At 37.6% G+C, this 24,673-nt stretch overlaps 1 protein-coding gene across 2 annotated transcripts in view; it reads left to right on the forward strand.

Moving 5' to 3' along the window:
* GABRB3 (gamma-aminobutyric acid type A receptor subunit beta3) overlaps positions 1-24,673 on the forward strand; it is a 112,377-nt gene that overhangs the window by 82,929 nt on the left and 4,775 nt on the right. For both annotated transcript variants that reach the window (XM_069972392.1, XM_069972391.1), the window contains exons 5-8: positions 2,083-2,165; positions 4,154-4,291; positions 18,293-18,445; positions 23,161-23,405. In XM_069972392.1, coding sequence (XP_069828493.1) covers positions 2,083-2,165; positions 4,154-4,291; positions 18,293-18,445; positions 23,161-23,405 — 619 coding nt within the window. The remainder of the gene's footprint in view (positions 1-2,082; positions 2,166-4,153; positions 4,292-18,292; positions 18,446-23,160; positions 23,406-24,673) is intronic.

Here is a 24,673-nt window from a genome sequence, read left to right on the forward strand (position 1 = left end):
AAATCTTCAATTTCTTAGCAATTTCTCGCATGGAATAGCCTTCATTTCCAAGAACAAGAATAGACTGTTGAGTTTCAGATGAAAGTTCTCTTTTTCTGGCCATTTTGAGCGTTTAATTGACCCCACAAATGTGATGCTCCAGAAACACAATCTGCTCAAAGAAAGGTCAGTTTTGTAGCTTCTGTAACGAGCTAGACTGTTTTCAGATGTGTGAACATGATTGCACAAGGGTTTTCTAATCATCAATTAGCCTTCTGAGCCAATGAGCAAACACATTGTACTATTAGAACACTGGAGTGATAGTTGCTGGAAATGGGCCTCTATACACCTATGTAGATATTGCACCAAAAACCAGACATTTGCAGCTAGAATAGTCATTTACCACATTAGCAATGTATAGAATGTATTTGTTTAAAGGTAGGACTAGTTTAAAGTTATCTTCATTGAAAAGTACAGTGCTTTTCCTTCAATAATAAGGACATTTCAATGTGACCCCAAACTTTTGAACGGTAGTGTATATATATACTATATTTATATACACACCAGCCAGATCACTGCTTTTAGAGCAGAGTGATGGTCTGTAACCTAGTCAACAAACATAAACGATTGGAGAAGAGCAGTATATTAGGAGAATAGAGGTGAGAGAACCTCTATTCTTCTGCATTTGATTACCAGTGGTTGAAGAAGTTAGATGCGGACATTTTGAGTCTAATTAATGGTTATTTTAAAATAATGGCCGTTATTTGGCTTTAAATTGACGACCGTCCGGAAATATGGTGGTCAAGCGGGCAAAAAAGGAAGGTGTGTGAACATTGCCTCTGAATGTATGTACCTTATTCTCATATGATATGATAGATATCATTTATCTGTGTTTGACAGATGTTATTGTTGTACAATATAATGTAGGCTTCAAGCATTTCATTTTGACTGTTTAGATCATATAAGATACTACACACATGTATACTGCTTTTTATGACTTTAGCATCCAAAGTAATTTTTTTTTGAAGATTTATGTTGAAATGTGTTTACAATATGTTCATTTCTTCTTTTAGTTTAGCAATAAAATCTGTTTGTAATATCACAATATCACACAAACTTTAATTCTAGAAAGTTACAATTTTTATTTATACCTTTTTATATGCTATTTAATATATAGATAATAACAGCCGGGCATAAGTGTCATTTCTAAAATGAAGAGGTCACGACGATCTTTTGACTTCTAATGCAATGTGTAAAACACATGACCATAGCATCTGACTAGTGAAGCTCAATTGTCATGAAAGCAACTATAAAGTTAGTATAGATGTTTAGTGTTGTTAGGCCTCCTTCACACATGGGCAGGGGGGGGGGGGGTGTATGAGGGCTTCCATACTGGTTTTCTGCCTTTAAAACATTCATTTCTGTTCAAAAATTGTGACTTTTGTATTATTTAGGAAATTAATCAATCCTTAACGTGGCTTTGGTATAAAAATGGGTGACTTTATTAAAAGGGGCATGGTAAGCTCAGTAAGTTATTTAGACACATTTATCTAATGCACTTTTTTTTGTGCAAAATTTTTGTGCAACTGTACACTTAATTATGTAGTGAAAAAAAATCCACAAGACAAAAAATTGGAGAAAGGGTTCAAATTTATAATACAAAAAACAAAATCATAGCATTTTACCTAAAACCACTTGAAACCACTCTTAGGCTATGTTCCCATAACTTCTTTTTAGGTGAAATAATGGCCAATATTTTATAACGGTGGCCGAGAATAACGATCATGATCATTAATAGCGGCCGCTTTTTTATTTATTTATTTTTTTCTTAACAAGACATTATGGGAACATGGTTTTCCAGCACGACTTTTTTTTAATTTCAGTTGGAGATCAAAGTGGAAAAAGAAAAAAGTCAACTATTTTCTGCATGGGGGGGGGGGGAAACGCAATTCAGTTTTTACCATATCTCTGATTGAAATCATTTGTACTCACAGTAGAGAATCTAGATTCTTATCGTTTACCAGCTATACAAGTCTTAATATGATCATAAAGATGTTGCCCAGTCCTTGATGATCCTCAATCTCATATTTCTATTTATTGTAGAATAACAACTACTGCTGCATGTATGATGGACTTACGGAGATATCCGCTGGATGAGCAGAACTGTACCCTTGAAATTGAGAGCTGTATGTATTACTTTAGTACATTGTTTTAAATATATTAATACAACTATTAGTATTAGTATTATAACCAGCATGGTTATTATTGAATAATAAAGATATTTAGTATTTTCGATGCTTAGTATGTGACACAGTAAAGTGTTAAAAAGGTTTTCTTATGTTGTCCTGGGGTGAATATCTGCGACACAAGAGAACTAATGGTCACATTTTAATCAGGTTCCATTTGAATAGAGAAAATAGTGAGATGCAATTTGCTTTCAATTTGTTTAAATATGCATGAGTGGCCATTCAGTTGTCTTCCCTAGAGGCCTCGGAAACCCCTCTTATTATCAATGCAAATTTGTCTTCGGAAGGAATCTCTGTGTTTAGTCTTTTGAAATATGGAGCAATACAGAATAGTCATTGTCCAGTAATGAATAATAAAGCACATATTAAAGTAATCTTCAACAAACACATTTTTTTACTAAGTCTGAACAATGTATCTATCAAGAAGTAGAGGAAGTTGGAGATATTGATAAAGCTTGTCATCTATCACCTATTAATGCTGGAATTGCTGGCTCATCAATGTCTAATACTATGACTAGAATATTTCCCAGATGCTCTTTCAGCTATGGAATTTGACAAGTATTTTATCACTGTCACTTTATCCTTGGTTAATATTGTTGTGTGTGCCAATATCAATTAGGACAAGAAAATGCTTTCAAACTTTAAAATGTATCATGAAGGGCCATCAGTAGTCACTTTCATTGACAATCTTGTTTTAATATGGATATGGTAGGAAAGTTAAAAGGTAATTTCCAGGAAAAAAAATAATGTTGGTCTACCCTCAAAAAAGTTCATCAATATCAAATTGGTGAAGGTTGAAGATCCATAACTCCTGAAATCAGTGCTAGGCCAGCTTCACACACAAAACGGATCCACAGCGGATTTCACGCTGCAAATTCACAGCGAAATCTGCTGACGATCCCTTGCCCGTCATTTTCAATCAGATTACATACTCGCAGCAGGAATGACCTCCAAAGCAAGCCGGAGCATGGAGCCAGTAATGTATGCTCCAGCCAGCGGTGGGTTAAGGGGGCTGTTACGTGTAAAACTGGCCTTAATAGAATACATAGTGAAACAGAGCAGGAAGCAGACACCTGTGTCCTTTGTGTAGTGGTCAAGATTAGTTACTGCAGCTCAGTTCCCATTCACTTAAATAGGAGCTATGGTAACTGATGTTGGCCACTACATACTGCATCATCTTTGATATTTAGAGAACCACTGACATAACCATAGGTAGGGTATACACTCAGAAAGAGCTAAGAAGGAGCTAAGACAGTGAGTCCCTACTTGCAATAAGGTAATAACACAGAATAAGGACAAGACAAACTTACATACAAGGAGAAGTCAACAGGCTGGGGTCAAACCAAGCAAAACACAGAAACAGGATCCAAGAGAATAGTCAGGTAACAGCCAAAGTCAGGGAAAGCTAGGAAACAATACTGAAAGATATGGAGATGCTTGCAAGCTAGAAAACTAGTCTAATAGCAGATATAGTAGATATCTGGGCACTGATGCACTTTATTCAGGGACCCAGAACCGGGCAAGATCCACACAGGCACGGGCATAACAACTACTTTATTCTTTAAAGTGTACCTATCACTTTAAAATACTTTGAAAAGTCAAGTCGAAAGTTTTTTATCAGTCAGGGTCTGACTATTCAGAATGAACAGGGAGATGGCTGCATGGCTCCCCACTCTGTGTCAGTAAAAAAAGGGACTCCCCTAGACTTAACTTTTAAGGCCATCTTGTCACTTAACACAGAGCCAGGAGAGGAAGGGCTTCTCCCAGCTCATTCTCACAACACTCTGATCACTCAGACAGGGACCGATCAAAACTTTTGACAAGTATTTCTGAAATGTGAACGTTTTTTTTTTAATAGTAACAGTGTTTCTTTAATAAAGAAATAAATTAATATTAATGGTTTTAAACTCTATGTTTCATTTTAATAGATGGCTACACAACGGATGACATTGAGTTTTACTGGAGAGGTGGAGATAAAGCTGTAACAGGGGTTGAAAGAATAGAACTCCCTCAGTTTTCCATAATGGATCACAAGTTGGTGTCCAAGAATGTTGTATTTGCTACAGGTACGTTTTATATGATTATATTTCCCCGTAACCTTCCTGTACATTTTATATTTTATGTAAAAAATCAAGCTTTTATGAATTTCTGACTCATTTGTTTCTTTAACAGTGTGAGATTTCTTTTAAACCTTTTATCGGTATAAAAGTCACATGGAAAGTGCAATATTCCCAAAACAACAGGGTCCGCAACTAAATATTTTTAAACAGTGACTCATTTCAACAAGCCATCCTACACAGTGCAGTTTTCTGTTGTTTCATAAAGCACATGCTGAATTCTAGCGCTTGTTTTCTTTCTCAAACAGAATAACCCGTAATGACAAGAAATTCACCCTTTAAGTAATAGTAAAGATTTGACCATACTGACATACTGTAACTGTCATAGGTGGGAAGGAGGTCCACACAATGCTGTTTTTGTTTGTTTGTTTTCTTGTGCCCAAAGGAATGGGAAATATGAAAGAATTAATCTCCTTCTTGCTGGATCTACTTCTAGTATTGGTTAAAAAGCTACCAAAATACTGTATTGGTGCTATACTGTGTGTTACACTAGCCTTAACCTAACTACCCAGTGTAGGGTAAATTTTAGGGAAGTCAGTTTTCATTGTTTTCCTTACTGCAGATATTAATACAATTTCAAGAAATGTATCAATCCCCTATTAGTTCTAAGTTCCATCAACAATATGTCCAGATATTAATTGTAGCTCCTTGTGACCTGTTGTCATAATTATCCCAGTACGGTATTGGTTTCTCTTTGTTCAAATGTCCACTTGTGAGCTAGTATGGTATTGGATTCTCTTTGTTCACATGGCCACTTGTGGCCCAGTATGGAATTGGTTTCTCTTTGTTCACATGGCCAATTGTTGCTCAGTATGGAATTGGTTTCTCTTTGTTCACTTTGCCATTTGTGGCCCAGTAAGGAATTGGTTTCTCTTTGTGCGCATAACTATTTGCGAGTCTTTAGTTTGATTTTATATTGCAATATTTTGATCAGTATTTTCCATTAGTATTTGGTAGCCAAAACCAAGAGTGGTTCTAAAACACATAATAAGTAGCAATCTTTCCATTATAGTTTTCCACTGTGCAGGCTCCTTTCCTGGCTTTGGTTACCAAATACTGATGGAAAATACTGACAGAAATACTGCTGTCTTAAATCAGTCTTTTTCACTTAAAAAAAAATGTTGAAATTTTTTTTACGAATGCATTTACTTTTCTGGCCTAAAGGGAAGGTTACATTGCTGGTCTCTGTAACTGCCAGGCATTGTTCCTGGTAAGTAGGCAAAGGAGAGCAGGAACACAGAGGCATGTAGTAACACTTTATCCTCTTCCCAGTCACTCTCACTTGATTGGCATTCTGAGTGCTGGGAGCTTAATGTAAAGCCCAGTGATCAGGCAGCCCAATCAAATGTGAGGCGAGCGGATGCAGCATAACTACATGCAACTGCAGTTCCGCCATCCCTTCTCATGCCTACTTAATGGACCCACCCACAGCAGATTACTGGGTACAGCTTCAGAGAGCTGTGACCGCTTTCTACAAGGTACTGGGAGCACTCTATAGAGTACCAGCAATGTGACTGGTTCCCTTTAAAGAGAATTTGTCACTAGTTTTATGCTGCCTTAAATAAGGGCAGCATAATCTAGTAACAGAAATCCTGAAGTGAACAATGTATTGCTCTCTTTAATAACAATAAAAGATGCATCAAGTTTATTAAGAAGTATAAACTCTCTTAATAAATGTGGTACTTATTTCCATCAAACTTAAAAACCATTTGAGGTTCCTATATATGTTTATCCTTGAGGAATGTGGTTCATGCAACATAACTTAAAGAAAAAGAAAAAAAATTATGTAGGAAGAAAATCTAATAAAATACATACATTTATTGAAACATGATTAAAAATGCATATGCAAATACTAAGTGCACACGGAAGAAAAAGAGGAAACAGTGGCAATTCTGGTACCAATTGATATTAACAAATGTTTAAAACATACACAGGATGCTCCCATACATATAAGGTAATCAATAATTGTTTATCACTTCTAGTTATGCTAGTTTCCTCTTTATTGTGGGGTGATTATATAGGAATTATGTCTCTCTGTTGTTCTGTATTGATTATCTTGTAGTTTATTATTGTTTAGGACCATCTGGTGCATGATTATGCATTTCTTAATCAATTTGTACCACAATTTCCACTATTCTTCACTTCCGTGGACTTTGAATATTTAAAGAGTGCCTGTCAGACTTGGCTGTTACTGAGATATGGCCGGAGAGTGGTCTATGCTGCTGCCACTATATCTCCTAATCGCAGCAGCCTGATGACACGTCAAAAGTTTTTTTTTGTGACAGGTACTCGTTAAATATTTTTCCTGAATGCATTTTTAATCACGTTTCAATGCATTGATGTAGTTCTTGTTTCTTTCACCCCAAATGAAACATCAGTCTTAGTATATCTTCCCCATAGTAGTGAGTTTAGGGTGTAGCAGTAGAAACCTACGTGACTCTATACTAAGGTTCGACAGTGCGTAATTACAGGTCATAATTAGGGATGAGCGAACCTCGAGCATGCTCGAGTCGATCCGAACCCAAACTTTCGGCATTTGATTAGCGGTGGCTGCTGAAGTTGGATAAAGCCCTAAGGCTATGTGGAAATCATGGATATAGTCATTGGCTGTATCCATGTTTTCCAGACAACCTTAGAGCTTTATCCAAGTTCAGCAGCCCCAGCTAGTCAAATACTGAATGTTCAGGTTCGGATCCACTCAAACCCGAACCCGGTTCGCTCATCTCTAGTCATAATACCTTCTTTTAAGAGCCAAAAATGGTCAATTTCACAAGTATTTATGAAGTTTATTTATGTACATCTTATTATCTATGCACCTAAACAACCACACATTTCTTAGAAATTGTGGGGGTCGGGGGCTGGCTAAGGGAGCCTTGGAGTTCGAGAATGGAGCCTGCTCCCCTGCCATTACTGGTTTCCTTAGTGCCCAGTCTCTGCTGCTGTCTGTTTCTTTACTAGTTCCATGGATGCTCTATTTGGACAGTAAATGCCCGTTTAGTGCTGATCTCTACTCTGTCATTTCTTATCAGCCACCGAGCTGGTATTTCCTGTCCACAAAGAAGATCACCAGAGCTAATTAAAAAAAAATCTCATTACAACCCAGGCCACATATTAGAAAAATATCCCCTTCCCTGAATGATAAGGAATCAACAACAAGCCTTTCTACTGTGTTTGCTTTTAACTGTTAAGGAAAGCATAGTGTGCTGCCATACTGGTACAGTTGGCCACTAAAAAAAAATTGTATGGTGTATGACACTGTATGGTTTACTGTGTAATCCTTCAGGGCTTTATGTTCAGTACATTTGCCGATAGATATTCATATGCACTGAACACAAACCTGATCAATACATGAATCAAGCTTAATACAGAATCCAAAGCTCAGTATTAGGGATGGTCCGAGCTGAGTTCGGTTCGAGTTCGTACGAACCTGAACTCTCGGCAATGATTCCCGCTGTCTTCCCGCTCCGTGCAGCTGGCGTATCCAGCGGGAGGACCGCCTGGAAAACTGGGATACAGCCATAGCCAAAGGCTGTATCCTAGTTTTCCAGGCGGTCCTCCCGCTGTATCCACCCGCTCCACGGAGCGGGCAGACAGCGGGAATCTGATGCTGAGCGTTCGGGTTCATACGAGTTTGGACCATCCCTACTCAGTATGTTGTTAGACAATAAACTATAAAAATGCTTTGTATGCATAAAGTAACAAATTGATGTCACTATTTATATAATATGCATTTGTTATCACTGTTAGTATGACATACTAAACTGGGAAGTTAGATGCATGCAGTAACCTCAAGGGTTAATCGCAGCTTTAAATTCATGGATAATTTATAAAGAAATAATGTGAATCTGAATGACATTCCTTCTCTTATGTGGACGGAGGTTAATATTTAATAAAGTATTGTCTGTTATAAGTTCCACTGCACTCCATTCTGGCACCATAGACATCATTCACATGCAACATTTTTAAATGTTATATATTATTGAAAGCTCTTGGAAGCAGCGGACGTTACATGAAATTGGTAAATATCATTTTTACATATCAGTTTATACTTTCAATGCAAGCTCAACAAATGCATTTTAAGCTTTGTTCCCACAACGTCTTTTTCTATTTGGCCATTTCACAGCCGTTTTTTTTTTTTGTTGTTGTTGTTGTTGTTTTTTTGGTCAGCCATCAAATTATGCAGTGACACAGCCAAAAAAAGACGTTGTGGGAACATAGCCTTACAATTCTTTTAGAGATATACTGTCAGCAGTCATCATTGTAAGCTATATATCATAATAACAAATAAATATAAGCCTACATTATAAACTCACACAGTAAAGTCCAAGCTCCCTAAGTAACAATGATACAACAGATTATATTAACACAATTTCTCAATATTAAAGGGGAAGTCTGCCCATAACTAATTGTTGTCAGGCGGCAGGAGAAAATTAGCATGATTGATTTCTTACCTCTCCCCGTACCTGCGATGCGCTGCCTGACTGCCCCAGCAAAAGGCATTTTCCTTCGAGTTGTGATGACCAAAATGGTCAACCCTGCTGATGGACAGCCAATCAATGATTGGAGTGGCGTCGCACTGTCAATAAGTTGGGTCGTGATGTGCGGTTAGAATATAGTTGTATAAGACAATGGGAAGTGGAAGGGGGAAGAAAATTAGGTGCCCCAAGTTTTAGAGGCAGCTGATTGTACGTATGTATGGGATTATGGATAATCCCATTTTCCCGTACTGTGACGCTCCAAACAGCATGGGGGTCCATGTTTTTTTTGCAAATTCAGTGAATCGACAGTACAATTCACAGAAAATCTGCTTTGCCAGATTCACCTCGCTCATCTCTAATCATGATCAAAATTTGAGGTTATCAACAGACAGCAGCCTTTTCCCACTAAATAATGGCACGTTCCTGTAGTGGTAACATAGCCCTTAAAATGTAGCTCCACTTTGAGTTTGTTAATATATTACAAAAGCTAATTTTGCGAATATCATCTGATATTGCCTGGTCAAGAAACAACTGTGCTGCATGCAGTTTTTTTTTTCTTGTCTGGCATAGTAAAATATCCACCATTACAACTGGTGATAAACTATGGGATCAGTTACATACAGAATGTGAATGTTTGGTGCATAATTCACAAACACTATAAAGAAAACACAAAACTATAGTAAGTAGGTTTGGATACTTAATTGCTTTGTTATTGCTATTAGGGCAGATGTAGCATAACTGTAAAGGTGCACAATTTTTCAATTGGTGCGATTGTGGTTCATCCTAAGTAGTATTTAATAAAAAATAAAAAATAAACATTTCTACTACATCTGTAACCTAAAAGTGAAACTATGTTAAAAAAATCTGATAAAATATCATTTTAAGTAACTTGAGTCACTTCTTCCTATTATAACATATTTATCCTTGTTCTTTAAAAATCTAAATCACTATCATAAAAAAGGATAGTAATATGAATCACGTTATACAGTATATCAGCAAATAAATAAGATCAGCAAGCCTGCACTTCTAGTTTTACAGTATTGCTTTATGTTGAAGCAATAGGAGCAAGCATCACCTCTCAAAAAGAAACGAGTTATCATTTGAGCATTGTTTCCCTTTTAGGATAAATTGTTGATTGCAGTGGAACCTGGCAAATAGATGATGTGAGTTTCTAGGTTACATAACAGAAAGATAGAGAAAGGATTACTATTGTATCATAATGGCCTAAGGGAAAATAGAACCTTACTGTTTTCAGAGATGGCAATTAATCATGTGCTTCAGTGGCTAGGCTAAGGCCGCCAGTGCTAACCTTTTACAGCCATACATAGAGAGAAGCTATAGCTACACTGAAATTGCTACATAAAATGTGGTTCCCTCCTATTCCATCTTAGTTTCGTTGAAGATTCATGGAGTAAAGACTGAATCAGGTCATGCTGCGCTTGATATATATAGATTTATTATCAATCATTATTTACCAAGTCCATGCCCAAACCGGATTCTTTTTGTTTCCTCACCAAATAAAATAGTCATATAAAATCATAGTCATATATAAAAATGCCTTAAAATTAAACACAGATTAGGTTTGAGATGCAGTGCTGTGCAAGGCTATGTTCATGCTAAATGGAAATAAAAAGAGAGAGAAAAGGCGTCCGTTTTTTTCTTTTTAACCCTTTAAGGACGGAGCCAGTTTTCATTGTTGCACTTTCGTTTTTCCCTCCTCATGTTTAAAAGGCCACTTCGCCTGCATATTTTCCCCTACAGATCCACATGAGATTTATTTTTTGCAAAACCAATTATACTTTGCAAATACAGACATTTTTTCTATAAAATATGCTGCAAAACCAGAATAAAATTATATGTGCAGTGAAATTGGAAAAAAAGGGTGCAATTCCTTTTATTTCGAGGGGTTTCTTGTTTACGCCGTTTGCCCTATGGTAAAACGGACATGTTATCTATGTTCCTCAAGTCAGTATGATTACAACGATATATAACTTGCATAACTTTTATATTATTTGATGGCTTTGAAAAAATTAAAACCTTTTAAAAAACTAAATGTGTTTTTGCACTAATCTGTTCTTTCTTTTGGTACCTTGATTGCGTACATACGACTTTTTGATCACTTTTTATTACATTTTTCCTGGATTTGATGTAAACAAAAATGCACAATTTTGCACTTTGGTGAGTTTTTGCACTTATGCCGTTTACCGTGCGAGATAAGGAATGAGATAATTTAATAGTTCGGGCGATTACGCACGCGGTGATACCGAATGTGTTTATTTTTTAATACATTTTTTTATTTATAAAATGGGAAAAGGGGGGTGATTTAAACTTTTATTAGGGGAGGGGGTTATTTATTAATAAAACACTTTTATTTTTTTCACATACAGTAATTGGAAGCCCCCTGGGGGACTTCTATATACAAAGCACTGATCTCCCATTGAGATCAATGCTGTGTATATAACAGAGCACCGATCCATCTGATCATTGCTCTATTATACTGGTCTGCTGCAGACCATCTACACAGATTGCCGAGCCGGGATCAGCGTCATTCCGATGCTAAGCCCCGATCGGCTCAGTACAATTGATCTCTCCTCTGCATCGCATCGCGGGGGGAAGATCCCAGGACTACAATCAATGTATTTGGTCTGCAGCAGACCAGTATAATAGAGCACCGATCTGATGGATCAGTGTTTTATTATATACACAGCATTTATCTAAATGGGGGATCAGTGCTGTGTATATAGAAGTCCCCCAGGGGGCTTCTAATTACTGTAAATGAAAATTTTAAAAAAGTATTCTTAACATATTTGGTATCGCTGTGTGTGTAGTCACCTGAACTATTAAATTATCACATTTCTGATCTCGCACGATAAACGACTTAAGCGTGAAAAAATGCTAAATTGTGCATTTTTGGTTGCATCAAATCCAGAAAAATTGTGAGAAAAAGCGATCAAAAGGTCATATATACCCGAGTAAGGTACAGAGTACAGATCATGGCGCAAAAAATGCCACCTCACACAGCTCCATAGACCAATGGATAAAAGCGTTAAAAGGTTTTAATTTTTTAAAAGCCATCAAATAAAATAAAGGTTATGCAAGTTACATATCGCTGTAATCATATCAAATTGAGGAACATAGATAACATGTCAGATTTACCATAGGGCGCATGGCATAAACACAAAACCACCCCAAATAAGAAATATTACGTTTTATTTTCAATTTCACTGTGCATATAATTTCTTTCTGGTTTCGCAGCATATTTTATGCAAAAATAAAGTCTGTCATTGCAAAGTTCAATTAGTGATGCAAAAAATAAGGGCTCATGTGGGTTTGTAGGTAAATAATACAAGCACTATGGCCTTTTAATTTCCCACACTTTTACAACAATTTTCCCAATTTTTATAACTCGGGGGAACATGAGACATCCATTTTCGGACAATCAATAGTCTTCCGTAAAACAATAGGCGTAACATTTTTTTAAGTTTGATTCTTGTAGTCTTAACCTCAGGTGAGTCTCCCAATATCATTATCTTGTATGACCAAGGTATTTGTACACCAAGATCAGATGTAATTATCTCTCTGATCCGGGTCCAAAATTCCTCTAATTCCCCACATTCTAGCAGCATATGTGCAAAACCCGCATCTCTTTCCCCACATCTTGGACATTTACTATGTGACCATTTTCCGATCTTATGCAAAAACACTGGGGTATAATACAGCCTGTGATTAATATTAAATTGTATCATTCTGTGATTTGCGGACCCTGAAATTAAATTGATGTTTTTATAAATCCGCTGCCACTCTTCACTACTAACCGCCCCTATCTCCACTTCCCATTTTCCCTGACTATTATAAGTTGTTTCTTGCACTCTCATAAGATATTTGTATATTTTAGAAATTATATTCTTTTTATAGATACCCTCTCGTAAGCCACTTATCAGGAAATTATTACCGATCTTCATCTCGATCTTTTTGATCTCCAACTTCAAGGCACTGCTTAGTCTCATATAGTCCATCCAGTGTTCATCCTGTATTCCATATTCCGCTTTCAAGTTTTCCCAACTCTTCATTTTACCTTGTGCCACTACATCTGTTACTGTTAGGATCCCTCTCTCACAGAGACCCTTTAAAACACCTAGAGATTTAACCACCGGTAGATTATGGTTATACCAAATCGGTGCAAACTCACAGAAACCCTCCAGCTCTACTTTCTTTTTCACTTTTTTCCAGGATTTCTTCAAAGCTTTTACCATTTCCCACTTTTGCCATTCTCGAGTCTCCAGCACACCACTCTCCAATTTTTGGAAAACGTCTAACGCTGGAAGGTATCTGTTATATCCTATATAGTGAAAGAAAAGACTATCTTTCCAATCAGCCAACCATGCTAGCTGAGCAGAGAGACAGTACATCTCAACATCTGGTACCCCTAACCCCCCCTTTCCCTTTTGGGACACACAATAAACCCAGCTTCAAACGGACCCTCTTTCTCCCCCAAATTAAAAGATTAAAGATTATTCTTATTCTCTTCAACGCTTTCCCCTCTATCCAAGTAGGAGCAGCCAAAAACACATATAACAATTTGGGGAGGAGAATTGTCCTTAACAAAACTATACGGTCTGCTCTAGATAAACAAAATTTCTGCCAAACCTCCACTTTTTTCCCTATATCTCTAATCACCCTCCCAACATTTATGTCATTATAATCTGCCACTCTCCTTGAAACTTCAATTCCCAAATATTTAAAACTAGATCCCTCTGGGAGAATGGTTAACTGACCAATATCAAAGTTTACCCCTTCCTTTAATGGCATCAATACTGATTTGCTCCAATTGATTCTAAAGCCTGAGAATTCACCAAACTCACTGATCATCGCCATTAACTTGGGTATCCCTATTGCCGGATTCTTAAGAAATAAAAGCATATCGTCGGCATAGAGTGACACCCTGTCCCCCTAGCCCCTCGCCCCAAACCCCTGAAGATCTGGATCTTCTCTGATCATACATGCTAATGGCTCAACACTTAGGGCGAAGAGCAAGGGGGAGAGGGGACACCCCTGCCTTGTACCCCTCTGCAGCCCAATGGGTTCAGAATAGTTCCCATCAATAGTTACTACCGCATTGGCCCCATCATAAAGCAACTTAACCATATTTATAAATTTCTGACCTAGCCCAAATTTCCCCATTAACCACCAAAGATTTTCCCACTCCACCCTGTCGAGCGCTTTTGCAGCATCTAATGACAGGATGGAGTGGGAATCCGGCTTCCTAATCATCTGGATGTTCTCATATAATCTACGGATATTTGTTTTCGACATTCTCCCCCCAATAAATCCAGTTTGGTCTGTGTGAATAATTTCCTTCATAACCCTCCCTAACCTTACTGCCAGAATCTTAGCTAACAATTTAATGTCTGAATTAATGAGGGAGATTGGTCTATAAGACTCCATTTTTATCGCATTTTTACCGGTTTTGGGAATTAAAATAATAGCGGCTTCCTTCATAGACTCGGGTAGACATCCCTCCTCTATAGCTTTAGTTAACACTCGATACAAAGTGGGAATTAATAATACCTTGTGTTTTTTATATATTTCAAATGGAATCCCATCTTTCCCAGGTGCGGACCCATTTCCCGAGGACTCCAATGCACTATATAATTCCTCAATTTCTATCGGGGCGTCTAACATCTCCTTTTGGGCTTGAGTAATATTAGGGAGCTTATAGCCTTTAAAGAATTTTTCCATATTTACCTCATTTTGTGAAAACTGTGATGAATACATTCCTACAAAAAACCTTCTAAATTCCCCTAATATGTCCTTATTATTATTTACTAACTTCCCATCTATCCCACATATAGCATCTATTCCCTTTTTCCCATTTTGGTTGTTAATTATAGCCATCAACCTCTTACTAGGGGTCCCTGCATCTTTAAAGTTCCTCTTTTTATTAAACTCCATCTGATTTTTCGCTTTACCTAACAGATATTCATCTAAATCGTCTTGACTGGCTTTAAGCTTATCCTGTGCATCTTGTGTTGGTGCCTTTATAAATTCTTCCTCACTATTCTTTACCCTCCTCCTATATTCTATTTCTTTTTCCCCAATTTTTTTCTTTATATTAGTGATTTTAGAAAAGTACAACCCCCTAATTATTGCTTTTATAGTGTCCCAAACCACTTGTGGTCGTGCTGTGCCCCAATTTAAATCTATGGCTTCCTCTATTTCCTTCTCTATTTTAATATTCTCCTCTATTAAATTTAACCAATGTGAGTTAATTTTAAATATTTTTCCGTTGTGATCTCTACCTGTGTTTAATTCTACAATTATAGATGAGTGATCTGAAAGTGTTCTCCGATTATACTTAACGTTTTTAACCTTGTGTGCCATACTATTATTTATTAAAGCCATGTCAATCCGTGAGAAGGTTTTACTTGTCCTATTCCAACAGGAATACTCTTTTATGTGCGGAAATCTTTCCCTCCAGATATCTCTCAACCCCAATTCTCCTATCAAATCTGGAAAGGGGGATACGCCAGGAGTCCTACTTGGAGTGATTTTCCTTACACGATCTAGAACTTCACACATTACTGTATTATAATCCCCAACTATTAATGCAGGACAATTCCCCCTTTTTTTGCAGAACTCAAACCACTCGTATAAAACGGTTGATGCAAAAGGAGGGGGAATATAAATGAATCCCAGATTACATATTAAACCTTCTAATTTACCATACAGGAAGATGTACCGCCCTTCCCTATCTATCTTCTTTCCATATTCCACCCAATCAAATTTTTTATGAAATAACACCGCTACCCCCCTTGAATAATTTGAATAACCAGCAAAATATTGGTGAGCCCACCAGAGCTTGTTTAACTTAATATTGTTCTCCCCTGCTAGATGAGTCTCCAAGAGGCACACCACACAGGGGAGATAATTCTTCAGAAGACTCAAGACTGCGATCCTCTTCCTTTTATCATTCAGTCCCCTCACATTCCAAGAAAAAATTTTAACAGACATCTAACGGTACATCCCATAACCAACAAAACCGCAGGAATAAGCAAAAAAAAAAAGAAGAAAAAAAAAAAGGGGGGAAACCTAGATTAAACCCCAGTGGCCAGGGTCCCCCCCCCCCTCCCTCCCCCCCCCTTTCTCTCCCTTATTGACTCATATTCCATGAGCCTCTCCGCATGGAGACACCCTCGCCATGCCCCCCAAAAAAACCGATATTACAAAAAAACGTAAAAAACACTACACTACACTACATGAAATAAAGTTTTACACTACACCACTACACATTTACATACCCCATATACCAATCCCCGTATAAAGATGGCCCCCAAGGTGTTTTCGGTGTTGGACGCATACGCTATTATTGCCTCCGACACCGAAACAGCCAGTGAGGATGAATGGGGGGATCCTTCTTTCCTCCATTCATCCTCATCATCCTCATCATCCAGTGACGTGTCTGGGGGTAGCGTAGCTGCCCCCCAGACATGTCTTTTCCGCCAGTACCGTCCCAATAAGAGATCACAGTATGGCGTGAAATTCTACACACTCTGTGAGAGTACCTCAGGGTACACTTACAGATCCAGGGTACGTGCCCACTGCGCGTATAGTTGATAAAAAAACTATTAAAACTTCTGTTTTTGAAAGCAATCATACGCCATGACAACACAATGTCCTTATTTGGGCTCAAAATGACAGGTGTGGTCTCAGCCTTATTTGGGCCAAAAAAAGACATTGTGTGGTCGTAGCCTTACTGTGCAGCATTTTTTTCCCACAACTTCCTAAAAATTTGCACAATACTTTAATTCTAATAATAAACTCTAAATGATACATACAAGATATTAATAAAATATTAAGAAATATAGGCCTTTACACCAATCGATTCCTGGCCATATTTGAGGGATTATAGGGTGTTACGGCCGATAATTGCTTGGTGTAATAGCTACTGTTAAAAGGCAACGATTAACCAACATGCACGGTGTCAGCCGGTCCTTGTCTTCAACATGTTTAAAAAATTTGTGAACAATAACGATGGTCTGCTGACCTTAACTCCGTGTAATAGGAGCGACGGCAGCAGACCATCGCTATCTCCTATCGGCTCCCTGGACGATCTAAGCTCCCCGCGTGTGTAATAGCACAAGCAGTGAGCAAGCGAGATAGGTAGTGCTAAGAGCAGCTTGAAGGCTGTTATGCATCTGGGAGGAGGAGGAGCACTATGACAGACACCTGACACCTTCTCGCAGCCAGTCAGGGGGATAACCAGTGCCACCAGTGCCTATTCCAAATGCTTTTCTTAGCTGCTTGGCAAGGAAATATTTTCTAATCCTGATTCTTTAAGAAAAATAACTCTGGGTTTCCTGGTCTGTTAAGTATTTTTGTGGCCTATCCCTACATATAGCAGGCTGTACTTTTTTCTTAAATGTGAAAACCCTGTTTATGTAGGAATCATGTCTGGTAAGTTTTTTTGGAAAACTGACAATGCAGTTTTGGAACCAGGGACAGAGTTGGATCCAGCAGGAAACAAAAGTATAAGTCGTTCCTTTATATTTCCAACTCCTTTTGCATTAATTGTGACTTTGGCTTAAAAACAGAAGTGGCAGTTTAAAAAATAAAATAAAATCCTGTATGTGATCCCAACATAAAGAGGAATTTACTTTACCCCTTTGCACTTCCCCCTATTTTATAAACAGGGTAAAAATGCCTAACAATTCACCCTCTGCAATTCCTGTCTCATATTTTTTTTAAAGGACAAACATTTTTAACCTTTTACTATTTATATATTTATGTAACTGATGAACTGTTATCTATTCATATTATTTTTTTTCTTATAGCTTTTAAGTATTTCTTCTTTGCCTTCCTGTGAAAAGGCACTAAAAAGCTTTAAGGAAATAAAATACAGAACACATTCAGGTCACGTCTACAGAATTCCCTCTCTTTAAATATAATCTTGCAGAAGGATCATGTAGTTTATAAATAAATGTTTTCATTATTTTCAATTAATTTCAAACTTTTGAAATTGCATTTGAGTGTAAATTGCCAAATGCCTGTTAAAATATAGCCATAGTATTTATGGAACTGCAGTATTGTGTTAAATACCCCTAAGTTGCTTTGAGGCTGGCTTGTGGATTTTAGTCATGCTTCGTGCACATTTTTCTCTGGGCGAATGTTTTAAATAAGTAGCATCTCTTTGGAGGAATGCAATATTTCCTTATGTGAAGGCAATGGCAGAACTGTAATGAAATAGCATATGCACACATTTATCATATTCCTAAGTGCTGTTAACTTGAAAAATGCTGGAAGATTATTTGGTATGACAGGCATTCTATGTAGAGAAGTAATTCATAGTCTTGTCCTGGAATACTTGTTCACAGACATCATTTAAATACACATTTGTAAACAGCGGATTCTGAGTTCTCATATTTCAGCACAAGCGTTACTCTTACTAAAGCCTCATTTTTCTTCTTCTTTTCAGGATCCTATCCCAGACTCTCCCTGAGCTTCAAGTTGAAAAGAAATATAGGATACTTTATACTTCAGACCTATATGCCATCCATTTTGATTACTATATTATCCTGGGTATCTTTTTGGATCAACTATGATGCATCAGCAGCAAGAGTTGCCCTTGGTAAGGTATCAATTGGAATAGAAGAAATTTGCAAATAAAAGCAATTTGCTGAAAAGGGATGCTTGAACTTTAAAGAGTCACTGTCGTATTTTTTCTTTTGCAGAAATCAATAGTCCAGGCGATTTTAAGAAACTTTGTAATTGGGTTTATTAGCCAAATCTGCCATTACCTGCATGTAAAAAGCCTTTTCTCAGGTCCCCCCCTCCTTCCTCTTTTTCATCCACTCCAAAAAATCTGAAAATTGTGACTTGTTGCAGGAGACGTCCCCTGTCTGCTCTAGGGAGAGGGGAGGGGGGAGGAGGAAGGAGGGAGTTAGCCGGCAGCAGAAAGCAGATAACAGAGGATTACAGGCACGGAGCTGGGTGACAGCTGTAATCTGAGCTCAGACAGGTCACTGGTGATGGTCAGAACAGATAACGGTGAGGGATTTGTAGATTAACTCTTTGTTGTCCTGTTTTGGTCTTTTCTTTGGCTCTCTCCATAGGAGAACAATGAAGACAGGGGGAGAGCTTCAAACTGCTTTTTCATGATAAAAATGCATTTTTCGGATAATAAACCCAATTACAAAGTTTCTTAAAATCGCATGGACTATTGATTTCTGCAAAAAAAATTTTCACGACAGTGACACTTTAAGCATTTGGAGCAGATGGACATACTAGGCTAACTCTTTCCGCCCCTTTCAATACAGAAGCTGGCCTTATTCATTCAATAACCTCCTCACTGTATTCATGCACAGTACATTTCATTGGTGGGGCCCCCAGCAACCAGCCATTTACATCACCTATCTAGTGGCCATTGTGGGATGACTACTGTAAAGCAATACACTTTATACACTGTTGAGACCTCTCAAAAGGTTTAGCTAAACTATACAAAGTAATGTTAAAGAGACTCGGTCACCTCCCACTCACCCTTCTCAAAACCCTAAACTAAAGTCATCTGTAAGCAGGATAAAGGATGCCAATTCCAAATCTGTAACTTGTAGCTACTCCTTTGTATTTCACTGTTGTAAGTCTACAAACTGGGCATGTTGATACATAGAGAGGACTACTTACAGTAGCTCAAGAATATAATGGAGAGGACTACTTAGACTTCTTCATTTGTGGGCTTATAGCAAAGGAAAGGAAGAAAGATAAAAAATATAGATATAGAATAAGTGTTTTATACTCTACTGATGTATAATCTACTGATAATAGAGCAGGTGTTTTGGAGGTGACTGAATCCCTTCAAAATCGCTTGTACTATTAACATTTATTGATTTCTGAAAAGTGACGTTTAAATGACAGTTACACTTTCAATAATTGTATACATACGGATTACTCATTGCAATGTTTCATCATAGATAGGAGTGTAGTGGCAATGAAATTGGACTTATTCTATAGGTTAGTGTAATATTAACTATATGTTAACTTTTAGCTAGGTTCTGTCATGAAAACCTATGTTTAACAAAACATGCTAGACAATGTTTTAAACATCAATATACTTTATTACATGAAATACATCTTACACACATTACAATACAAGAAGCTAAATATAGGAGACTGGACATACAGACCACCCTAGGAGGGGTGGAAACCAATATAATTAATATAGTACAAATCCTAATGCATGGAAATGATGAATGGGTGCTGATCAATATGTAACTATATTAGTAAAGATGTACACCAATTGCAGGAGGGGGAATGGATATATAAACATGGGAAACCAATGTCCCTAATATACACTACATACCCTTTGCCTAGCACACAATAAAACAAAAGTGTTACTGCATAGTGTTCCACTGCACCACTCACCTGATGTACATTTTGCGTACTGCTTTTTGGGCGTTGATGCTGCAAGCAAGGCTTCTATTTGAGAGTGTAGGCTCTGTCATGAACATAACCCCTTTCTATGTATCCCATTTAGACATAATACGAAGGAATCAGGTACAATATACTGTAAATAATAGGGTGATCCTTGCAAAGACAAAGTTGATAGTAGAAAATGGGATCATTCCTGTAAAGCACATGGAACCCTTATTGTACATTAATAGTCATTATCCGAACCAAAACTGCCAGAAAACATGGCTGTAATTCATGTTTTCCAGGACTCCCTAGAGCTGCATCCAACTTCTCCAGACAGTGGGAGCCAAATGCCGAGCATTAGGGTGCAGACAACCCTGAGCATTTGGAAAGTTCGCTCATTACTATATCTTGCATTCAAATAACAGAGTACATCCTTTTTTGTAGAAAGTCATTATTCTTTCTGGGTATTTTACAGATCTAACATCAACCAAAATATTACCTTGTAGATACATAACTATACCGAAATATAGTATTTACAGAGTCATAAGTAAAACTAAAACATGGATTACTAAATGCATCTATATAATGAATGATACATAACAAATTCACATTCCTAGTCAAGTATGCTGTACATATACTATATCTACTGTATATTACACAAATATATACTTGGGTATGTCGTTGAGCAAATATATATATATATATATATATGTCTGGAAATTTCTCACAGAGCCAGTTTGCTGCAGCAGTAATATTTTAAATTCAGTTTTCTCACTGTGCTGAATGAACTGAATTAGAACTTCCCAACATGTGACAGATTGATTGGAAAACACAGGGCAATAAAAGCTAACAAAATGCCGTTGCCGGGCAAAATGATTTACACTTTCAGTGACAGCTTTACAATGGAAGTAACTATACAATAAATAATACCAACATTAGCAAAATACAATGTTATATTTTCGGAATGTTTACAATTCCTGACATTAGTATCTGTCATTTCATTGCCTTATGTGAATGAGCGGATGTTTGCATTTCTGATCCATGCTTCATGTCATTAAATTTTTTTTAAACATTCATAAGTTGTGAGTATATAATGTAGACAGTTCATTTTTATATAACTGAGATCACTTTAGGATAAACACAACATAATGTAGAGCAACATAAAAAAAAAACTTTATATAAACAGTGTAATAGCCTGGCTTTATTTTATTGCCTGCTGTGACAAGTAAAAGCAGTAGAGTACAGCACTACAGCAATATTTTAAAACCAAGATATTGTAGCTTGGAAAAAATGGTACACGTAAGAACAATGAATGTCTAAGGGTACAAACCCACTAGACGTATTTGCTGCGTGAATCAGTCTTAAAAATAAGCAGGCAAAACGCAGGTTGGCTTTACACAATTGTTCTGCGTTAAAATACGCAATTGCGTATTTTTGAAGCGTGAAGCTACATGCGTTTTTCACACAGGTTGATAACAACTGATGCTTTGCTAACAACAAGCTTCACGCTTCAAAAATACGCAATTGCGTATTTTAACGCAGAACAATTGTATAAAGCCAACCTGCGTTTTGCTTGCTTATTTTTAAGACTGATTCACGCAGCAAATACGTCAAGTGGGTTTGTACCCTAAAAGGTTACAGAATATACTACAGTGGCCAAAAAGTGTTTCACTCTTATGCCTTTTGTATGCAGTTTTGTTTGGATATTAGAGGACCCTTGTAAAAAAATGAATTGTGTATGCATCCCTTGCTGATCAACACCTGATTTGTCATGTGCAAGGTTATCATCATAGAGTTTCTCTAGCAAATTCCTAACTATGTGTAAAGAGTGTGTTTATTATAGAGGCAGACAATGTGACTCGTATGGGGTTCTATTGCTGTTAGGGTATTGCTGTTAGGGGTCATGGAATGAATCCCAAGGGAAAAACAAAGACCAGTCCGGAGGTGTCATAAATATGGAAAATGATTCAGTTTTACTAGATATGTGGTTATAACTAATAAGAGTTAAGTTGGATGTTTAAAAATGTAACAATATTGCACTTTGGGAGAAACAATCTGAAATCCAAATATTATATTGGCCTTCTTTAAAACCCATTTACAACTTATTATAACCCATAATGCTACGTTTACACGTAACGATTATCGGGCGAATTTTCACGATAATGATCGCATTGAGCGATAATTGTTCCGTGTAAACGCAGCGAACGATCAAGCGATTAGCTAAAAATCATTCATTTTGATCTTTGAACATGTTAATAAATCGTCGTTGATCGTTCGCAAAAAATTTGCAGATCGTTCCGTGTAAACAGTCGTTCACTGATTTTACCTATGTGCGAGATAGGCTTAAGCGATCGCAAAACAAATTTTCTAAACGATATATCGTTCCATCTAAACGCTGATCGTTAAAAAAAAAAGGCGTTACTTCAAAATCGTTTATCGTACGTTCGGGCGAATTATCGCTCCGTGTAAACTTAGCATAAGAAGCACAAATCGAGGGGCTTGTAGAACATGACTCTAGATGAATAGGCAACCAATAATTTATTGTCTGTTAGATTACAATAGTGTGTATGTAAACAACATTCTGCCACATTAAATTAAAATATCTTCATTAAAAAGTTCAATTTTTGGTCATAGAAATTTTTTGTGAATTTTCTGTGACTGTCCTGGTCATTTAAATGGAGCCTGAAGGCAGCTCCTATTATCTTGTCCAGTTATTCAGTTGAAAGGGAATGTAATGGATTTTCAGTAACAGTAATTTATGCCGTTTTTGAATATACCCTGTTAGGTAATTTTAGGTAATGCAAAAATGAAGGCACAGGGGTTCCACTGCAACTGAAAGGTCTACTTGTTTTTTTTAATTGATTTGCTAATATTCTTTATATTAAAATATTTTAGCTTTGCTATTAATTACTCTACATCTTCACTTCTTTTCAGGTATAACTACTGTACTGACTATGACAACTATCAACACTCACCTCCGAGAAACATTGCCTAAAATCCCTTATGTTAAAGCCATTGACATGTATCTGATGGGATGCTTTGTGTTTGTGTTTTTGGCCTTGCTTGAGTATGCATTTGTAAACTATATCTTTTTTGGAAGAGGCCCACAAATGCAAAAGAAGCTCGCAGAGAAGACAGCCAAGGCAAATAATGATCGCTCCAAATTTGAAAGCAACCGGGTAAAACTTTTTTTTTTTTTACTGTACTTACATTAAAGGGGTAGATCACAAAAAATAAATTCCTTTCAAATCAACCGGTCCCAGTATTAGTAATATACTAATAATAAATCTCGTCTTTTAGTACTTATAAGCTGCTGTATGCCCTGCAGGAAGTGGTGTATTCTTTCCAGTCTGACACAGTGCTCTCTGCTGCCACCTCTGTCCAAGACAGGAACTGTCCAGAGCAGTAGCAAATTCCCATAGAAAACCTCTCCTGCTCTTCAGACTGGAAATAATACCACTTCCAGCTGATACTGATAAGTACTGGAAGACTTGAGAATTACAAATCTCGGGCAACTAAGAACCCTAAAAAAAATTGCCTGAAAGTTTAGAAAGTTACAGCAGCTGCAGGAAATGTTTAAAATAACAAACCCAATGTTAAACAACTTAAAGGGAACCTGTCACCCCCCGTGCCGGGGTGACAGGCTCCCGACCCCCCGTTAGAGACCCCTATACTTACCTCATCCCGTCGGGTCCCGGTTCTGGATTCGGTCGGGTCCCGGAGATCTCAGCCGCTGCAGCCCGGCGCGCGCGCTGACAGATGAGTCCAACGCTCATAGAGAATGACGGAGCGCTGGACTCTCCTGTCATTCTCTATGGGTGTTGGACTCATCTCTCAGCGTGCCCGCCGGGCTGCAGCGGCTGAGATCTCCGGGACCCGACCGAATCCAGAAGCGGGACCCGGCGGGATGAGGTAAGTATAGGGGTCTCTAACGGGGGGTCGGGAGCCTGTCACCCCGGTACGGGGGTGACAGGTTCCCTTTAAGGCTATGTTCCCACTTTGGGAACATAGCAGGTGCGGCAGCCATCTTGTGATACTGACGGACGCAAATACATACCATGATTATTATTAGTGGCCATCTATACAGTATAACGAGACGGCTGCCTTCCCCCATTGTGTTCCTGAAGTGGGAACATTGCCTTATAAAACCTTTAAACACTGCTATCTCCTTTAAATGTGATATCCTCTTTTAGAAGCATATTTTCACATGGAATGTGCTGTACTTTTTTGTGCAGGTTTTGAGGTGGTTTATCATGTGGTTTTCCAGTTAAGTCAATGAAAGATGCAAACTGTGTTTTTTGGTGTAGTTTTGGTACATGTGAATATGCCATAAGGCTGGGTTCACAATTTCTTTTGTGTTTTTTTACTCTGCATTTGACTATGTTCACACACACTGTCAAAATTAGGGCTTTTTTTACAGAGATCATTTCTCAGCAAATGGTCATTA

This window comes from Dendropsophus ebraccatus, chromosome 5, assembly GCF_027789765.1.
Source record: "Dendropsophus ebraccatus isolate aDenEbr1 chromosome 5, aDenEbr1.pat, whole genome shotgun sequence".
Taxonomy (NCBI): Eukaryota; Metazoa; Chordata; class Amphibia; order Anura; family Hylidae; genus Dendropsophus; species Dendropsophus ebraccatus.